Source organism: Musa acuminata, chromosome BXJ2-4 (genome assembly GCF_036884655.1).
Source record: "Musa acuminata AAA Group cultivar baxijiao chromosome BXJ2-4, Cavendish_Baxijiao_AAA, whole genome shotgun sequence".
NCBI lineage: Eukaryota > Viridiplantae > Streptophyta > Magnoliopsida > Zingiberales > Musaceae > Musa > Musa acuminata.
In genome coordinates this window covers 4,200,358-4,218,417 of record NC_088341.1, presented here as the reverse complement: position 1 = coordinate 4,218,417, position 18,060 = coordinate 4,200,358, and the positions used below count along the sequence as shown (strand labels likewise).

The 18,060-nt window shown below is 38.8% G+C and overlaps 3 protein-coding genes across 3 annotated transcripts; 1 reads left to right on the top strand and 2 right to left on the bottom strand.

The window, feature by feature from the left end:
* The first annotated feature begins 118 nt into the window (after nucleotides 1-118).
* Nucleotides 119-11,947, top strand: LOC135608919 (ABC transporter G family member 28-like). The gene is made up of 14 exons (XM_065101981.1): nucleotides 119-457; nucleotides 549-625; nucleotides 1,569-1,841; nucleotides 2,790-2,853; nucleotides 2,955-3,101; nucleotides 3,242-3,276; nucleotides 5,316-5,389; nucleotides 5,658-6,481; nucleotides 6,820-7,116; nucleotides 7,735-8,217; nucleotides 8,366-8,514; nucleotides 10,291-10,580; nucleotides 10,705-10,829; nucleotides 11,738-11,947. The coding sequence occupies exons 1-14, from the start codon at nucleotides 198-200 to the stop codon at nucleotides 11,892-11,894; spliced, it is 3,255 nt and encodes a 1,084-aa protein (XP_064958053.1). The 5' UTR covers nucleotides 119-197; the 3' UTR covers nucleotides 11,895-11,947.
* Nucleotides 11,948-13,235: 1,288 nt separating this feature from the next.
* On the bottom strand, nucleotides 13,236-14,143 carry LOC103981564 (ethylene-responsive transcription factor 1B-like). The gene has a single exon (XM_009398316.3). It carries the CDS (start codon nucleotides 13,964-13,966, stop codon nucleotides 13,391-13,393), a length of 576 nt encoding a protein of 191 aa, XP_009396591.2. The 5' UTR covers nucleotides 13,967-14,143; the 3' UTR covers nucleotides 13,236-13,390.
* Nucleotides 14,144-16,885: 2,742 nt separating this feature from the next.
* LOC135609321 (ethylene-responsive transcription factor ERF096-like) lies at nucleotides 16,886-17,338 on the bottom strand. Its single transcript, XM_065102433.1, has one exon. It carries the CDS (start codon nucleotides 17,336-17,338, stop codon nucleotides 16,886-16,888), a length of 453 nt encoding a protein of 150 aa, XP_064958505.1.
* Nucleotides 17,339-18,060: the final 722 nt, after the last annotated feature.

The following is an 18,060-nucleotide window of genomic DNA, read 5'->3' as shown; positions in this document are numbered from 1 at the left end:
TATTCGTAGCCAACTCGCTTCCCCTCCAATCCTCCATTCTCGCCGTCCCTCTCTCTTTTCCACTCCTTTCTCGTCCCCCTACCCGCCCCTCCCCACCCCACTCCACCCTCCTCCCCACGGCCCAAAATCACCGTCGCCACCCACCAGTTCACCCGCCATCCACCCCATCGCACAACCCCCGTCGCACATATCGCGCGATGCCGGCCGCATGGTCCCGCCGGAGGCCGCGACCGGCCTCCCGCGTCGCGTTCCTTCACGTCGCCCTCGCCCTTGCGGCCATCCTCGGCCACCTGCCCCTCGGGCGGGGCCAGGATTACGATGACTACGCCGACGGGAGCAGCGGCGGCCAAGGCGCATCCTCGTTGTTTGCCGGCGTCATCTATGACCGGCTTATGAACCTCACCGGCACCTTCGCCAAGGACATCGGCCAGCACCTGGATTTCTGTGTCCAGAACACGTAGGTTTGCTGACGCTTTTGCTTGTTCCACTGAATCGGTGGCGGTTTGGGTGAAGGGGTTTGATTCTGGAGGTGGTGATGTTGGTTCCAGGGATAAAGACTGGAATGAGGCGTTCAACTTCTCGTCGGATTTGAGTTTCTTGACGAATTGCATGAAGGAAACAAATGGTACGACGAGCTCTTCTTGATTCTGTTCTTATGTCAAACGAAAACACTCGTTTGGAAACGAGAGAAATAATCTAATTCGATACAATTTAAGACTTCAAATGCAATTAGGCAACTGAGGATGAATTTTGTGAAATACAAGCCAACAGCAGAAGATTTGGATGGAAGAGACTGACATTGTTTACAGGAATTTGCAGCTGAATGCGAGCAAACCCTGTTGTGGGGAAGGGCAATTAACCCTAACCTATTTTAATTGTTCAATTATTGGTTACTGGAATATGAAATTATGACCCATGCAAGTGAGAAATGGCTAAACTACTGCTTAGTTGTCAGTTCATATTGACAGAAACTTGGTAATCTGGCCTGAAAAAGGAGATATTGTAAACGCTAACAATAATTAGATGGCTTGATAATAGAGTGAAGAAACTTGTTTGGATGTGCAAAAATTCAGGTGCATGCATGTCTAAGCAAGACTTGAGCATAATATCTTGGGTCTGTTTTATGGCAGCCAAGCGTAATGTGCCTTCTTAGATGAGATGGGAGTATTGATAGAAGATGCATTCTTGGTTAGCAACTGATGACACATACAGGTTTTTAGATTCGGTGCTCCCTCAGCTGAACCCAATTCATTAAGGTTATGGTTGATAGACTCAACTTGAACGTGCATGAAGTTGGATGAGACCATGAATGGCATAATGCATTTTGATATTGTACTCTTTAAAGTTGAAGTATAATATCTGCTCGTAATGCACTCTCATTAGTGTATACAGAGAAGTTAGATTGATGACTATGCATATTAATCTGCATCTATTTCCTTAACATTGGACAGCATAAACAGAATAGAAAGGTATCATATTTTGTATTTTATGTTTAGATGGTATATAGTTATATGACATTTAAGTGATTATACCTAAATTCCTCATGCTGTGCTTAATTGAATTGACAGGGGATCTTTCTCGACGCATGTGCACAGCTGCAGAAATAAAGTTCTACTTCAGCAGTTTCTATGATAATGGTGGACAAAAGAATTATTTAAGACCTAATAAGAATTGCAACTTGACATCATGGGTGTCTGGATGTGAGCCAGGCTGGTCTTGCAGCGTTTCTGAAAATGAGAAAGTTAATCTGAAAGATTCCAAGGTTGTTCCTATCAGAGATGTCAATTGCCGCCCTTGTTGTGAGGGTTTCTTTTGTCCTCATGGTATCACTTGCATGATCCGTGAGTATCTTTGGTTTCTCTCTTGGATTAAAATATGTAACTTTGTTACTGTTATGCAGTTTATGATCATTATGGTACATTTGTTTAAGGTTTCATGATACTTGCTGGGTAATTTCAAGCAGCAATTCCTCTATTCTTTACTTGAATCTTTCATATCATAAGATCATACGTGGCATGGACTTAATGAGTCTTTCTAAATTTCTCTATTTCTGCTGTGTTTCTTCATTTCATTGCCTACTTTCTTTCACTTAAACATCAGAGTCAGACTTCTATATCTGAAACATGGAATTATTCATAGTTTTGCAAACCAAAATGTTTCATATTATGAAATGGTATAATATATAGTATGTGGCCTATTGTTGTTTATTGTTGACACTGAGCTATCTTGAGTGCCAAAGACTTTTAGGTCCTCAGCCAAAAATTTAAGATGCATAGATTGTTGAACAGTTGTTTCAATTTGCAGTTGAGCTGATGGCGATAGTGGTAGTCCTTTTTTTCATAGTCCATGTGTCTACAAGTTTTCGACCTAAGGTAGAACTGAGGGAGAACCCCCAGGTTCATTGCATACAAGTTTTTGACCTTTTTTCATAGACGATGTGTCTACTTTTTATAAGGTCAACTACAGAACACACAAACTATATACTTTTGTTCTGATTAATCATTCTCTTATGTTTTCAAAAATCATGGAATTATTTAATCTTCTTTGTCTTGTTTCACAAGTCTACTGCTTTGTTAAGGAGTATACTTTCTCTCTTAAGAAAAAGGAAAAATAGAAAGAAAAAGAAACTTTGACTTCTCTTAAGTTTTAACATTACCTGGTACTGCTTCTTAAATGTGTTCCTTCTTTTTCTGACTCTCTTTTCCTGCTTACCTGCTTTTTTACCTATTTCAAAAGAGTCAGAATTTATAAGAAAGTTCTTTAATTCCATTTTCTTTAATGATCTGTAGCTTGCCCATTAGGTGCATATTGTCCACTTGGAAAACTGAACAAAACTACTGGTGTCTGTGATCCGTAAGTTGATCCTGATCTTCTCAAATTCCTTCTGAATTCAGATTTATTCTTTTTCGAAAAACATTTTATGTTTTAAATTTTAATATTAGATATATATTCAGGTATAATTACCAGCTGCCCCCTGGACAGCCTAACCATACCTGTGGGAGTGCTGATATGTGGGCAGATGTTGGAACTAGCAGTGAAATCTTCTGCCCAGCAGGATACTACTGTCCAAGCACTATACAGAAAATTTCTTGTAGTAGTGGGTATTGTTTCTCAATCCTACTTGTCTAATTTCCTATTCTCTAGCTATAAGTATAGTGAAAGAATACTTCTATTTTGTAAATCAATTATGCCATGTAATGTTGTACTTTTGCAACTGATACCCATTGAAGTGCTTTCTCAGATATTACTGCAGGAAGGGCTCTACTTCTCAAATGAGTAAGTTCCTTCTGGTGGCTTATTCATCTTTTTCTGCCAAATATTTCATTATAAAATGATGATATGTATATGAGAGTAGATTCTTTATGACATTTCCTTTCTGGTTAAGTTGCTGTCTTGCTTGATGTCAAAGGTTTTTGTTCCATTCTACAATCTCCAGCATGTTGCGATTGGTGTTAAGCAAATTCATATATATGTATTACATGATGTGATAGGTCTTCATGGCTTCATGCACACAATAGTTGCATACTAGGGGATGGAACCCCTGATATACAGAGATATCCCCAGATGTCAAACAATCTGAGCTAATTGACAATGGTAGCATAACATATTTCTTAATTTTATTATGAAGATCAATATCTCACAGTTAGCTGGTACTAGTAATCCCTTGCACCACATACTTCTTACACTTGCTTTCCATCTTATTTGTTCTTTGAAATAAGTATTATTCCCAACCATAAAACCTATGAAACCCCTCCCAGTGGTTGGTATCTACTTTTGTCTTAGAATAGTCCTTGTTTAGGGTTGTCCTGTCTGTGGTAGTATTGGGCTGGTTCAACACCACATTGAATGGCTTGTTACAGTCTAGTCACCTATCTTATGACCACAAATAAGAAGGAAAATGCAAATGATATTTTGATCCGACATGTGCTAATGGTAAGATGCCAATATGGAAGATAGAATGAATACTGTTAGACTGTTAGTACTGAAATATGTTCTATAATATGATACTATATATTTTCTTAATATCCAATTTTATTGAAGGAAAATTGATCATCCTAAGCAAATTCCATGTGATGAACAAATAAGGGCCCATTAACATTAACTAATACACTATCACTTTAATTTTTGTAATGTATTATGCATGCGTGCTGTTTGATCATAATGCAAAAAATTTGGAGAATTGTTAAGGAGTGTTAAATGCTAAAGTATGTGTGACATCTGTATGCCATAGTTTGCGTTAAGATAAGATACATTGGATCGTTCCCAGTAATATCTATTTTCTAGGGCCTAGTTGATTTTGATCATTTTGTAAATTTTTCTTGTTAGAAATAGGTGGCAATTAACTAGAATCAACTGAACTTAGCCAGGGTTGGCTGATTTTGACATTTATGTCCATTTTGACAATTGAAAGAAGAAAAAGAAGAGAGGTGCAGAAAGAGGTCCATCGGCATCACTGGCAGAGATACAATGGAAGAAGAATAGAGAAGAGGTGGGGTAAGGCAAAGTAATCTTGTGAATATGACTGAAACAGAGGAGTATACATCATAATTTTTTGTTCATCTTTTGTTCCCACCACCATATCTGCCCTGTTATCATTGTTCTAATATTTACAGTGCACTACAGCATGAGATTGAGAGGAAAGGATATAAAAAGAAGAAATGGGAGAACAGGGATTAGGATGTCTTCAAGAGAAGAGAGATCTCATGGTATTCAGGATACCTAAATCCCATGGGTGTTCTTCAGTTACAGCCCATTTCTTTTATCTTCATATTACATAACACATCACTTGGCATGGTGAATAGAGAAGCATTGAGACCATAGGAAGGCTCATCATTGTCTGCAGAATTGCAAGTGGATAAATTTTGGACTCTTTGTATGACATATATGGTAGTTAAAAATTATAATATTATCTTGGTATAAAAGCATTTATTTTCTAGAAATATATCAGTGTTACTTTTTTAATGAATTGTTCCACTTTATATTTGTTATTCTTTTTATTCAAACTCCATAGTTTCACTTCAAGTTATCAAGTTTTCTGTGTGAAAACCCTAGATATTATGTTAATCAAGATAGAATCTCAAAAGTTACTAGTAGTGCAGACAAAGAAGAAATATTTTCAAGGCTTATACATAAATCACTAAAGTACAGGCTGTGTGCCTTGTTCGTTGAAATCAATCAAATGTAAACTGTTGGTCCTCAGACAGACCTTTAATGTATGCTGCCTTTCATCATTTGAGAAGTTAAGCTGGGACCCTTTTTAATTTTATGTAACTTAAGCAGGATTTTCTTTTATTGAAGTTGTTATGCATTTACAGGGTGCTTTCAGAAAAGCTCTTGCCCACCAAATTCTTCAAATCAAGATATTACTATATTTGGAGCCTTATTGATGGTGAGCCTTATCTCATACTAGTTTAAACTTTAAATCTCCTATCAATGTCGTCCATCATAAGAAGGCCCTCAGCCTGTCTGTGCACATCAATTAAATAGGATGGTACAAAAATAATTCCTGGTTATAGTGTTCCATGAAAATATTGTTTCTTACACTGCACAATGCAAAGTTAGATCTACAACTGCTACGGTTAAGGAATTTCAGAGAAAACAATATTGTAAGTGCATCTGGATTGGCTAGCACTAACCTTCTCCATTGCTTCCTGTAGGTTGCATTAAGTCTACTGCTGTTAATTATATATAACTTCTCTGGCCAAATTCTCACCAGTCGAGAAAGAAAACAAGCAAAATCTAGGGAAGCTGCAGCAAGACATGCAAGAGAAACTGCCCAAGCTCGTGAAAGGTGGAAAACAGCCAAAGATGTTGCAAAGAAACATGCAGTTGGCCTTCAGACACAGTTATCTCGTACATTCTCTCGTAAAAAGTCTTCTCGGCCACCAGAGCCTCCAAAGAAAAAGGAACCTAGTAACCTTACTAAGATGATGCAATCACTAGAGGAGAATCCTGATACTTATGAAGGCTTCAATGTTGAAATAGGAGACAAGAATTTGAAGAAGAATATACCTAAAGGCAAACAAATGCATACTCGCAGTCAAATCTTCAAGTATGCATACGGCCAGATAGAGAAGGAAAAAGCCATGCAACAGCAAAACAAGAACTTGACATTTTCCGGAGTGATATCCATGGCCACTGATACTGAGATTAGAACTAGGCCTATGATCGAGGTTGCTTTTAAGGACCTCACCTTGACTCTGAAAGGGAGTAAAAAGAAACTCCTGAGATCTATAACAGGAAAACTTATGCCTGGTCGTGTGGCTGCAGTGATGGGTCCATCTGGGGCGGGGAAGACTACGTTTCTGAGTGCCCTGGCTGGGAAGGCCACTGGCTGTGCTGTATCGGGTCACGTACTTATAAATGGGAAAGCAGAACCCATACGCGCATATAAAAAGATCATTGGTTTTGTGCCGCAGGATGATATTGTTCATGGAAATTTAACGGTGGAGGAGAATATTTGGTTCAGTGCTAGGTGCAGGTATAGAGACATTTTAATATAATTCTTTATTAGGATTCTCGTTCTCATTATCCTTTGTAAAGCTTTTGTTACACATCTTAAAAAAGACTAGAAAACATAATGATAAAAAAATTCCTTGCTATAAGTTCAACTCATCCTAGATGTAAGTTCAATATAGCATCAATTGTTCCTCGACATTCTTATTCTCCCAAACACCTCCTTATTTAGATATGTAGAGCAACCTCAGCAATCTGGGTGTGTACTTGCAAGTGATAGACAAACTCCTCTTTGTATTTTTCTCATTAGTTGAATGCCTTGTACTTGATATTAACTCTATCCCCTTGTCTCTTGTGTTGCAGACTTTCTGCAGAGATGTCGAAAGCTGATAAAGTTTTAGTTGTAGAAAGAGTTATCGAATCTTTAGGCCTGCAGGCAGTAAGGGAATCACTGGTCGGAACTGTAGAGAAACGTGGTATCTCTGGTGGACAAAGGAAAAGAGTGAATGTAGGTCTGGAAATGGTCATAGAACCATCTCTTTTGATATTGGATGAACCAACATCTGGTTTGGATAGTTCTTCATCTCAACTGTTACTTCGAGCTCTTTGCAGAGAGGCCCTTGAAGGGGTAAACATCTGCATGGTTGTTCACCAACCCAGGTTGTTTTAATATTCATGGAAATTTGAACTCATTTAATTTTTTGTAGAAAACTATGTAATTTTCCCAATACAATGATTAGAGAATCCACATAATAGTTAGTTTACTAATGAGGGGAAAAGGAAACAATTTTCCAGGTGCATACAATTAGGTTGGTTGTCAGCTGTCTCCAAGAAGACATTGCAAATTTTTAACAAAAAAAAAAACAACTAATGATACAAAATTTCTTCTGTTATTTGTTGCACATGTTGCTTTCTGTTCACCAAACATGCTGCATTCTTATTACATTCAGTTAAGCATACATTTGCCTTTATTTTTCAGCAACAATTTGTGCATGCCAGAAAATCTCAAAGAATGATAACGTTAACATCAAGAGAATAAAAACCTGCACTTTATCTTCAAGGCACAGACTGACTTTTCAAATTGTCATTCTGTCACCTGATTTGCCAAGAAATCTCAATCAGACATTATATTCTCAACAAATTCGTTCTAATTACCAGGAAACAGATTTTATGTCTTATTCTTGGAAATGTAAAACAACAATTTCTAGATCTGTTGCTTGTAGAATCAATTGCTACTCGGTAGGAATGAATAATTTGGAAAATTTTCTCTTGATTCAGCTATACATTGTTCAAGATGTTTGATGATTTGATACTTCTAGCAAAAGGAGGTCTGACAGTATATCATGGATCGGTGAAAAAGGTTGAAGAATACTTTTCAGGTTTAGGGATCAATGTCCCTGAACGTGTGAATCCTCCAGATTACTTCATTGATATTTTAGAAGGTATAGTAAAGCCAAGCACAAGTGCAGGTGTAAATTATAAAGAGTTGCCCCTGCGATGGATGCTTCACAATGGGTATGAAGTGCCCCGTGATATGTTACAGAATGCTGGTGACCTTGATGCATCGGTAAGGGGAACCGGAGGAAATCCTGCTGGCACTGCATCTGAGACACAATCAATCGCTGGAGAAGTATGGGATAATGTCAGGGATATTGTTGGACAAAGGCGAGATGAGTACGATTACAATTTCTCTAAATCCATGGATTTGTCTAACCGCAGAACTCCTGGTGTTCTCCGGCAATACAAGTATTTTCTAGGAAGGTAAAATGTACAGCCTATGTATATTTGACGTGCAACGTTATCATCATCGTATGACCAACTTACTGCTCCAGAATGTTACAATAACTGCAATCTGTTCTATTGTAGAGTATTCACCTTATACCTTTGATGCTTATCTCTTCATGTTCAGGGTTGGCAAGCAGCGTCTTCGGGAAGCTAGAATACAAGGAGTCGATTTTCTTATCCTATGTCTTGCTGGTGTGTGCTTGGGAACACTTGCAAAAGTGAGCGATGAGACATTTGGTGCACTGGGTTACACGTACACTGTCATTGCAGTTTGTAAGTTGGAGACTGCTTAGTTTCAAACCTTTTGCTTCCGGAGGTTATATCATATGCTATGTATTTGTTAAAACTCATGGTTGATAACAAATGCATGGTAAGATCATTTCATTATTTTGTTAGGAATATTCTCTGTTGGATATTTGCTATTGTGCTGTGATGCATGTGAGTAAAAACTCACAATCATCTTGAAATGTTGGCTATTTGCTGTTACATAATTGCTATTTTGATGACATAAGTGCCTTCACTAAGAATCTTGCTGGAAAGTTATTTTGCTTTGTAGCTTGACTAATTTAATTTAGTTAAAAATTTTCAAGTGTTCCTGATGCATTTCACAATCATTAAAAAATTTATGCATGCACACAATCCGAAGTCCAGGATACTGATGAGTAAGCAGAACAAGACATTGCTAGCTTTTGAGCCAAGCCTAGAGCTTTGCTCTGCTCATAAATTAGTACCCAGGTTTATTGGTATAACAAATGCCAACTTGCTGATATGTAATGAATACAAAAAATATATTACTGCTGATTTTGTATGTTGTGATGGCAGGAAATCTAATTCAATAATTGCACTTAGATCTTTCAATTGAAAAAATGTATCTCAGGATTCCTTGCCTCTACAAAATCATATAATTAGGAAAACATCAATTTGCTAAAATTATTCCTAAATCTAGATGTTAATGTATATGATGATTGCTATCAATTCAATTCATTTTGTTTTCTCTGAGAGATAAAGTTCATACCAGAACAAACAATTGGTAGAAAATCAAATTTACTATTTGCTTACTTGACATGGTGTTCATAGTCACATTTTTAAAAAGATGAAGGTGGTGGTGATTAGATTATCCATGTCTGTTTGGTTCCAGTTTAGTGCTTTTTGAGAGAAAAGCATAATTTATGTTACAGTTGACAGAAATGGAAAAGTAAGTAAAGATAATTGGAGTTTTAGAAAAGGGCATAAAGTCCAAGGACCAAATTAAAGTGGAACAGAAGTAAAGTTTATGCATTGAAGTTGCATAAATACTAAATTTGATATCTTCCTGATACTTCAGATCCTTAACTATAATAATGATCCTTTCCTAATAAAGGATATATTAGTGTATTTCGAGTTGGATAGCCAATGTAATCAGATAAATCAATTTGGTTAAATATCAAAATGATTATTGAAAAGAGATCTTAGGGTGTACCCAGTGAAAAGAGATCTTATCTATCATTATTTCCAACATATGGTGAGATCTTATCTATCATTGCTTCTTTGAGTTGTGCACAAGTTCAATGGAGGCCCAATTTTCTTTTACATGTACTATAATGGTTGTTCGTCGCACAGGAAATAATTATAATGTTATCTAGTGCTTTATTTTGCTGTTTAAATTATTCTTACAATTCTTTACATTAGAACTCTTTGATTATACTTCTGTAAGTTATAGTCAAAGATATAATTTCCCTGGCTAATTTTCTTAGAACTCTACAACCTTACTTTAAGATGTGATATTCATTGTATATGTTAAATTACTGTCAGAGGATTCACTATTATGGAATATCTTGGTAGTTCTTTTGTCTTACTAAACGAACTGATATGTTTAGTCAAATGATTCTGGTCTTCATAGTGAATAAATGTGTGCTTCACATTACCCAATGTGTCTTTCAATTCTTTAAGACCAAAATCAAGGATAAATTTCATGAACTAGTTGGTATTTGTCAATGTTATCTTGTGTAATATGATGCATATAGCACACCTATAAAACTTGTTTACAGTTATATTGATGTTATATTGCAGCTCTCTTGTGCAAGATTGGAGCATTGAGATCGTTCTCACTTGAAAGGTTGCATTATTGGAGAGAAAGAGCATCTGGCATGAGTTCACTGGCTTATTTTCTGTCAAGAGATACAATTGATCATTTCACTACAATAATCAAACCAATTGTTTATCTTTCTATGTTCTACTTCTTCAACAATCCAAGGTCATCAATTCTAGACAACTACATCATCTTAGTGGCACTTGTTTATTGTGTGACTGGAATTGGGTATGCTTTTGCAATCTTCTTCCAGCCAGGTTCAGCACAACTGGTGTGTTCCATTTCAGAATTGATCACCTTCCTGTCTATTTAGATCATAAGCCTTCATGATCCCTGTTGGCTTGGTTTTCTGTTGTTTGTATAATTTTGCCTAATTGTTATGTTTCATGCTGCAGTGGTCTGTGCTACTACCTGTTGTCTTAACTCTCCTGGCAACTCAGCAGAAAACTTCAAAATTCCTGGCAAATTTATGCTACACAAAGTGGGCCCTGGAAGCATTTGTTATTGCGAATGCTGAAAGGTATGCTTAAACAATCCTCTAGATATAAGTTCATGAAGCGTACGAGTGATTTCTTGCTGTTGTATGCCAACTAGATTGGAACATTGTACACATATGCAGAGCACCATAAAAACAAGATAGCAACAACTGTAAATAAGCATTGCCTAGAAAACCTATTCAAACATGAAATAAAAAATGACTGCTGAGCAGCTATCTTTAATAATAAATATATTAACTTGCAACAGTGTTTAATCTTTTCTTAATGTTTGGTACAACCAGTTACCTCTCGATGTACAAATATTTACAAAATTCTGCATTTGGTCCTTGTATCATGCTCAAATTTATATAACCCACTAAATCTCTTCTATTGTGTTTTTATTTTTTCTTTGTGACAGCTGGCTTTATGCATCCAATTCCAGTATCTTGATCTCTTTTCTCAACCTTCTCTCAAGTCATTGATTGATCTCATGCATAAAGTAAAGCTAGGTCCAAATATTGATCATGTAATTGGTTTGCATCATTTTTCTGTATCTATGCATGACTGTGTGGCACTAATTGGCACCCCCATTTTGCTGACATCTGTGTACTGTGCTAATAATGGCTTTAGATGCCTAGATTCATGATTCTTGCTTTTCCCTCAATGTGCTATTTTTTGGGATATTATCGATTATGATATTTGTCTTGCTAAAATGAATTTGAAGGTAGGGATTTTTCTCATGAACATGAACTAGAATCCCTAGTGCATGAGTGGCATATACTGTGCCTTTTATCTGACTTGTTAATATATTTTTATTTATATCGTCATATCCCATAAGAAAAGAAAGAACATCAACACAAAAGAAATCTATAAATATGGCAATCAGCTTGCTTTGCCACTAGCCAATGATGTCTGACCGATAGCTTCCGTGACACTAAACTTTCTGTTGCAGGTATTCTGGAGTATGGCTGGTAACTCGATGCGGTTCACTTATCAAAAATGGATACAATATTGGTGACTGGGGTTTGTGTATAATTGTTCTAGCTGTTTATGGCATAGTTTTCCGCTGCATTGCCTTCTTCTGTATGGTGACTTTCCAAAAGCATTGAGTCATACAAATCTTTCACTAGTTTTGTTCATATGAGCCACAATCAATTTTGATACGCACCGCAAATTGGGAAATGTACAAAATTATGAACATATCTCAATCTGGATCATAATCTTTCAAGCTCCAACAGAAAAGTTTTTTTGGTATGCACAACAAAGTATTAGAACATTGATGATTGTTTTTTTCTTATTATTATTGGCCTCATAATGTTGTTCTAGGCTACTTAAACAAATGAGAAAATAGGCATGCATCTTGATCATGCCAGTTCTAGTATCTAGAAGCTTCCAGAATTCAGTTCATGGATCAAATAATAAGTCTGACCTTCTAGAACCACATGAAAGGTGGACATGAACTCATCTATGTAACTCACATGATTCATCTTCCATTTTTGAAAGCATGTAAGAGGAAGACAGTTGCCAAAGCACCTTTTTATTGACCTAGACATGAGTCATGAATCCTCTTCATAGGTCAATAATAAAGGTGCTGTTCATGAACAATGACACCGACACACAGGTCCAAGTCATATAAATTGCAATGTAGCCCATGTTATTTTGTTCAAGTTGAGCATGTCCACCTGTAGATTCTCTTCAATTTCACCACACACATTTCATTGTCAAATCAGTTCTGCTTAAGTTTGACTGCAGGAATGCCATGCATGTGAGCAAATGTTAATATAAATCACAGGAGAGAGAGAGAGAGAGAGAGCACTTCCATTTTGATCCAAAGTTGTCACAGAATAGCTGGACATGTATGTTCAGATGACAGTAGAGGTGTCCAATTGAATGACAAGACTCTCCTGGCTCCTGTTCAGATGCAAATGCAAGTGGATCTTTTTCATAACTCTTGTGTGTTTGGAGATCAACAACTGGAAGATATCTTTGAACAGGCTTGATGAACATTTTTATTATTTGTCTTGCCAATTTGGACTCTCCCCATTGCTTACTTTATTCTTTTCCCTTAACCATAGGGTAGCAATAGACTAGAGTGGGGAAGAGGACACATCACAGCCAATTCATCCAGTTTAATAACAATATCTTCTCTTGGCTTCCAGACACCAAGCCAATCAATCTACTATGCATGTAACAGATGCAGTGGATTGGCCTTTCCCCCAATGACCTTAGTCTTATGTTTCAGTCCCATAGTTTGGATTGGATGGAAGTCATTCTGCTGATGGACCCCTTGTGATGAACCCTAGCAAAGGTTCAATGGATCTGAAATATAAAGTAGGATAAAGAAAATCTATGGCCACCTTTAGGACCACATGAGAGTGTCACTCTACTTTGACTAAGAGGGAAATACTAAGAAATGGTTTCCAAAGTTAGTGTTTTTCATATTTCTTCTATCTTTGAACCTAAGTTTTGTGTGCATATATCTTAACAAAACTATACAAAAACTTGCACATGTGTCCATTACAGTAAATCTAATTGACAGTCAACTTAATATCCATATTAATATATTTAAAATATCATAAGGTTGGGCAAAACTATGAGCTTGTCATCACGCCCTCCCCAAGAGGTCCTCCAAGAACTCCACTCCCAAGTCCTCTAATTCCACTACGCCCTCCTCCCCACTCGACTCCCTCACCTTTCTCTTCCTCCTCCTCCTCATGCAGTGCTTCTTCTTCAGCGCCACCACCGGGGAGCAGCCGTCCTTCGCCAGCTCCAGCCCCCGCAGCGACTCCCGCACGCGCTCCGCCGGGAAGTTGAGCACCGCCGTCGCCCCCCTCATCGACAGCGCCGCCTGGTCGTAGGCCAGGGCGGCGGCCTCCGCGCTGTCGAACGTGCCCAGCCACACCCGCACCCCCTGCCGCGTCGAGTCCCTGATCTCCGCCGCGAACTTGCCCCACGGCCGCCTCCGCACCCCTCGGTAGCTCTTCCCGCTCGCCGTCGGGCCCTTCGACTCCGCCTCTTTGCCCGTCGACGTCTTCGTGGTCATGGCGGACTCGATGAGCATGTCGAACAGGAGCATCTCACCGGCGTCGTTCACGTCGAAGGGGAGAGATTCCTCCTGCGATCCGGCTGTGGATATCGATGAGGATTCGGAACCTTGGAAGGAGGTCTTCGTGGAACCCATCGAGAGAGAGAGAGTGTGTGTGTGTGTGTGTGTGTGAAGGGGGACGAGTTCGGTTAGCGGAAGTCCAACGTTGGGGTCTCGGCCTTTTATACCCGTCTGGGGATGCACGACTGGGGTGGGACGATTCTATTGGAGCAGACGGGGTTGGCAGACGTGGGACCCGCGGCTCCATTATCTCACGTGCGTCAATGACGCATGGCGGCTGGGTCAAACCAAAACTGGCCGCCGCCCACCGTGGCGAGGGTGCCGCGAGGACACGTGTCGGCTAGTTCGTGGGTGTAACAGACCGTAAAGGCTGTTCGATGCAGCGGGGTCATATCAGAGCATTCCATTGGCCGAAACCATGGGGCTCACCTCGGCGCCCAATGAGATCGATGCGTGGCAGCTTGTCTTGCCGGGGCCTTTGCACAGGATCCAAATTTGTAGTAGTAACATTCAATGTTGAATTACAAATTCACCAACAGCAAAATGAGTAATGTGTTAATTACTTGAAAAGCCAATAAATCACTATTTTTGCATTAATATCCTGCAACACACTAAAAAAATATTTTCCAACAAAAATAGTTTAACCCCATAAATTTCATAATTTACATCGATTTTATACTCCTTGATGTGCTTCTTCATTTAAGAAATTGGAATCACTATTTGAAAACCTCCTTATTTTTAATTTTAAAGTGTAATCATTTGGAATTAGTTGCATTAATCATTTATTTAAATTACACTCACACATTAGGAGTAGAGAAATTGAACTCCATTTTACAGTTAACAATCTATTATGAGTCATATGGCAAAACACAGAATTAATTAACAAGAATAAGGGAAAATGTACTAGCAATGGAAGACAATATGATTCAAATTATGTGAACACTAAGTTAGTAGGTTGGAGCAACCTCTAATTGTGGGAACAGCAATGCCAGTGAGGATAAGTAGTCTTTGAGCTGAAATCCAAGAGAGACAATTGGGAGTAGACAACATCAAGAAGCTAACAACATAAAAAAAACAACAACAGTATAGTTATGAGTTAGATGAGATGCATTGCATGTATGCATATGACCAAAATATGTGATCAACTTGACTGGGCCATGCTTCATTCACCTCAGAGCAAGTTGGTAATTTATTATCCTATCTAATACTGAAACATTCTGATGTAGAAAGAACAACCATAAACAGCTAAACTACATAATAAAAAGGCATAAAGAGATTAGTATTTTACATGTCTATTTGAAACCTTTGAATGTTTTATATTGTATTATATGTATGCATCCCTCCAAATAGTTAGATTTTTCATGTATGTCTGTCACTTCCTTTAACAACTCAAATAACTACTATAAATCATGGTTATCATTGAATTTAAAATATATTAAAATTTTAAATGCACCAAACAAAATTAAATTATTATAGCTTGTTAAAGTAACTGCAACAATATATCCATAAATTTTTAGGTTTTGTAAGGGTACATATGTTAAACATAAATTTATAGGAATAAATATGAACATGACAATATATATATATATATATATATATATATATATATATATATATATATATATATATATATATATATATATATATATATATATATATATATATATATATATATATATATATATATATATATATATATATATAATCCATGCATGAAACAAGATTAGTGGAATTGCCCAAGAGATGAAAAAGACCTAATTTTAATTTTCAGTTCATCCCCATAGGTAGGTCACTAACTAGAATATGTATTATTTGGATTAAACTCCTCTCACATCAGTATCACAACTCTTCATAGCTTTACTGCATTAAGAATATAAGCTTGTGCCTATTAGTTAGCTCATCTTCACTCTACACCAAAGACTACCTTCAAGTCTGTCCTAGGATTTATTTGTTTTCTCTAGCATTTAATATGATATATACATACATACATACGTACGTACGTATATGTGTAACCAACCGTTGATTCAAGTTCAACATCAAGCGTATGTGTGCTACGGAAACACAAGGAGAAGAGGAAGCGCATCAAGGTTTTCGTAGCTCCTCCCTGCTTTGACCATGCATCCAATGTCGAAGCAGCGTGCATGGTAGTGAAACATGGTCAACGAAACTGGAGAGCTTCCTTCATGGGGGGGGGTTTGAGATAGGAGACGCACCTGAGGAGGTTTTCCTGCGGTCGTCGGAGTGGGATGTCTTCATCGCCAAGGACGCACGTGTAGGTGTTCGAGTCGACGAAGGTGGTCAAACCTTCAAAAAGATGGAGCAGATGATCATTCCAAAGGCGAAGCACTGTTTCAGCATCTGGAAACATTACTCGATTTGGAATCTGCACTACATACAATGTGATGGGCTGCTGCTAATCCCATCCAACTTTTGTTTTGTGTTCCTTCGGTTGATGATGTCTGGTGATGGCCAAATCAGCGCCACTCGATCCAGCTCGGATGTGATTTATATGACTTATCCCTTTCAGTGCTTTACATAATTTTATAATTAAAAATAAAATTTTGATGGAGTCAGTTTGACTCGATCCAAATCCAATTAAAGAAGATAGATATATATAAATATGCTCACTCAATTATAATTGAGAGGAGCTCAAACGCTTGCTGCTTACACAAAGATCAAAGTTTAGATAATTTTACGATGTGATAATTTAGATAATTTAAAAATTAAAAATAAGAGTTTCGAGTAAATAATAATTTATTTTGAATAGGATAATCTTTTTATAATGGACTTAATCCTAGAAATATTTTACAGTATATATGGATGGAATATTCCTCCGACATAAAAAGTTCACACAGTCCGATTATTGATCGGGACCCACTTTTTTTCTTGGTAATCGTACCGCCACGTGGCATGATGATAGGATAAATATTTCCTCTGTCACTGTATGAACTAAGCATTTGGGTAACACAACCGACCGTGTATTACAAGAAAGGGTTATTTACCATCCGAAGCCTTCGCTTCTTCTTCTTCTGACGCTTCGCTCGACCGGAGAAGCTCCTCCAACACCTTGTCGTCCAAGCACTCCAGCTCGATCACATGCTCCCCGGCGGCAGCCGCGGGGCTCCCGCGAGCTCGGCTCGTCGACGGCGAGACCGCACCGCGACGGCGGCGAGAACGGACCTCTTCCGGGAAGTTCAGCACCGCGAGATCGCCCCTCATCTGGTAAGCGGCCTCGTCGTAGGCTCGGGCGGCCTCCTCGGCGGTGCCGAAGGTGCCGAGCCAGACGCGGGCGCCGTGACGGCCAGGGTCGCGAATCTCCGCCGCGTACTTCCCCCACGGGCGGCGCCGGACGCCCCGGTACTTGGTCTTGCCGCCCTCCTTCTGATCTCCTCCGTCTCCCATGACGCGGACGGAAGTAGACAGCGGAAGGCGGCTTCGGGCGGCCATGTAGATTTAAACATGTAGGGACTGGGACAGGAATGACATCGGACGATCCAAATTCAACGATGAGGAAATCTAAGGCTTAAAGTTGACGTACGGGAGGAAGCTACGTAGAACTCTCCTACTCGGGAATAAAAGTCGACTTGGAGTTGGGTTCGATGTATGTGGGTGGGGTCAGAGGCGATGGCTTTGGAAGCTTCTATTTCCCTCGTGCAGTGTAAATATAATCACCGGATTTAACCCTCGTACAGTGTTTCTTGTCGATCCTAATAGTATTGCCCAGAGGCGACGGCTTTGGAAGCTTCTATTTCTCTCTCTCTCTCTCTCTCTCTCTCTCTCTCTCTCTTACGTGCAATGTTCATGCACAGAGACGCAGTGCTTTTGTTGAGAGCCACCTCGCGGCTTTCAGGCGCCCATCTGTTCTCGTCTGGTTTCCGTGAAGAATTAGTTTGTGGCTGCTACAGGTTCACTCTCTCTCTCTCTCTCTCTCTCTCTCTCTCTCTCTCTCTCAGGTGCGATGTTCATGCACAGGGACACGGTGCTTTTGTTGAAAGCGAACTCGTGGTTTGCATCTGTTCTGTGAAGTAGTTTGTGGGTGGAAGAGGTTCATGCTCCGTGCTTCTTCGCTCTCTCTCTCTCTCTCTCTCTCTCTCTCTCTCCCTATATCTATATCTATCTATCAATCTAACCTGATCAGGTGAGGTCGAAGGAGACCGGCCGGTTGACTT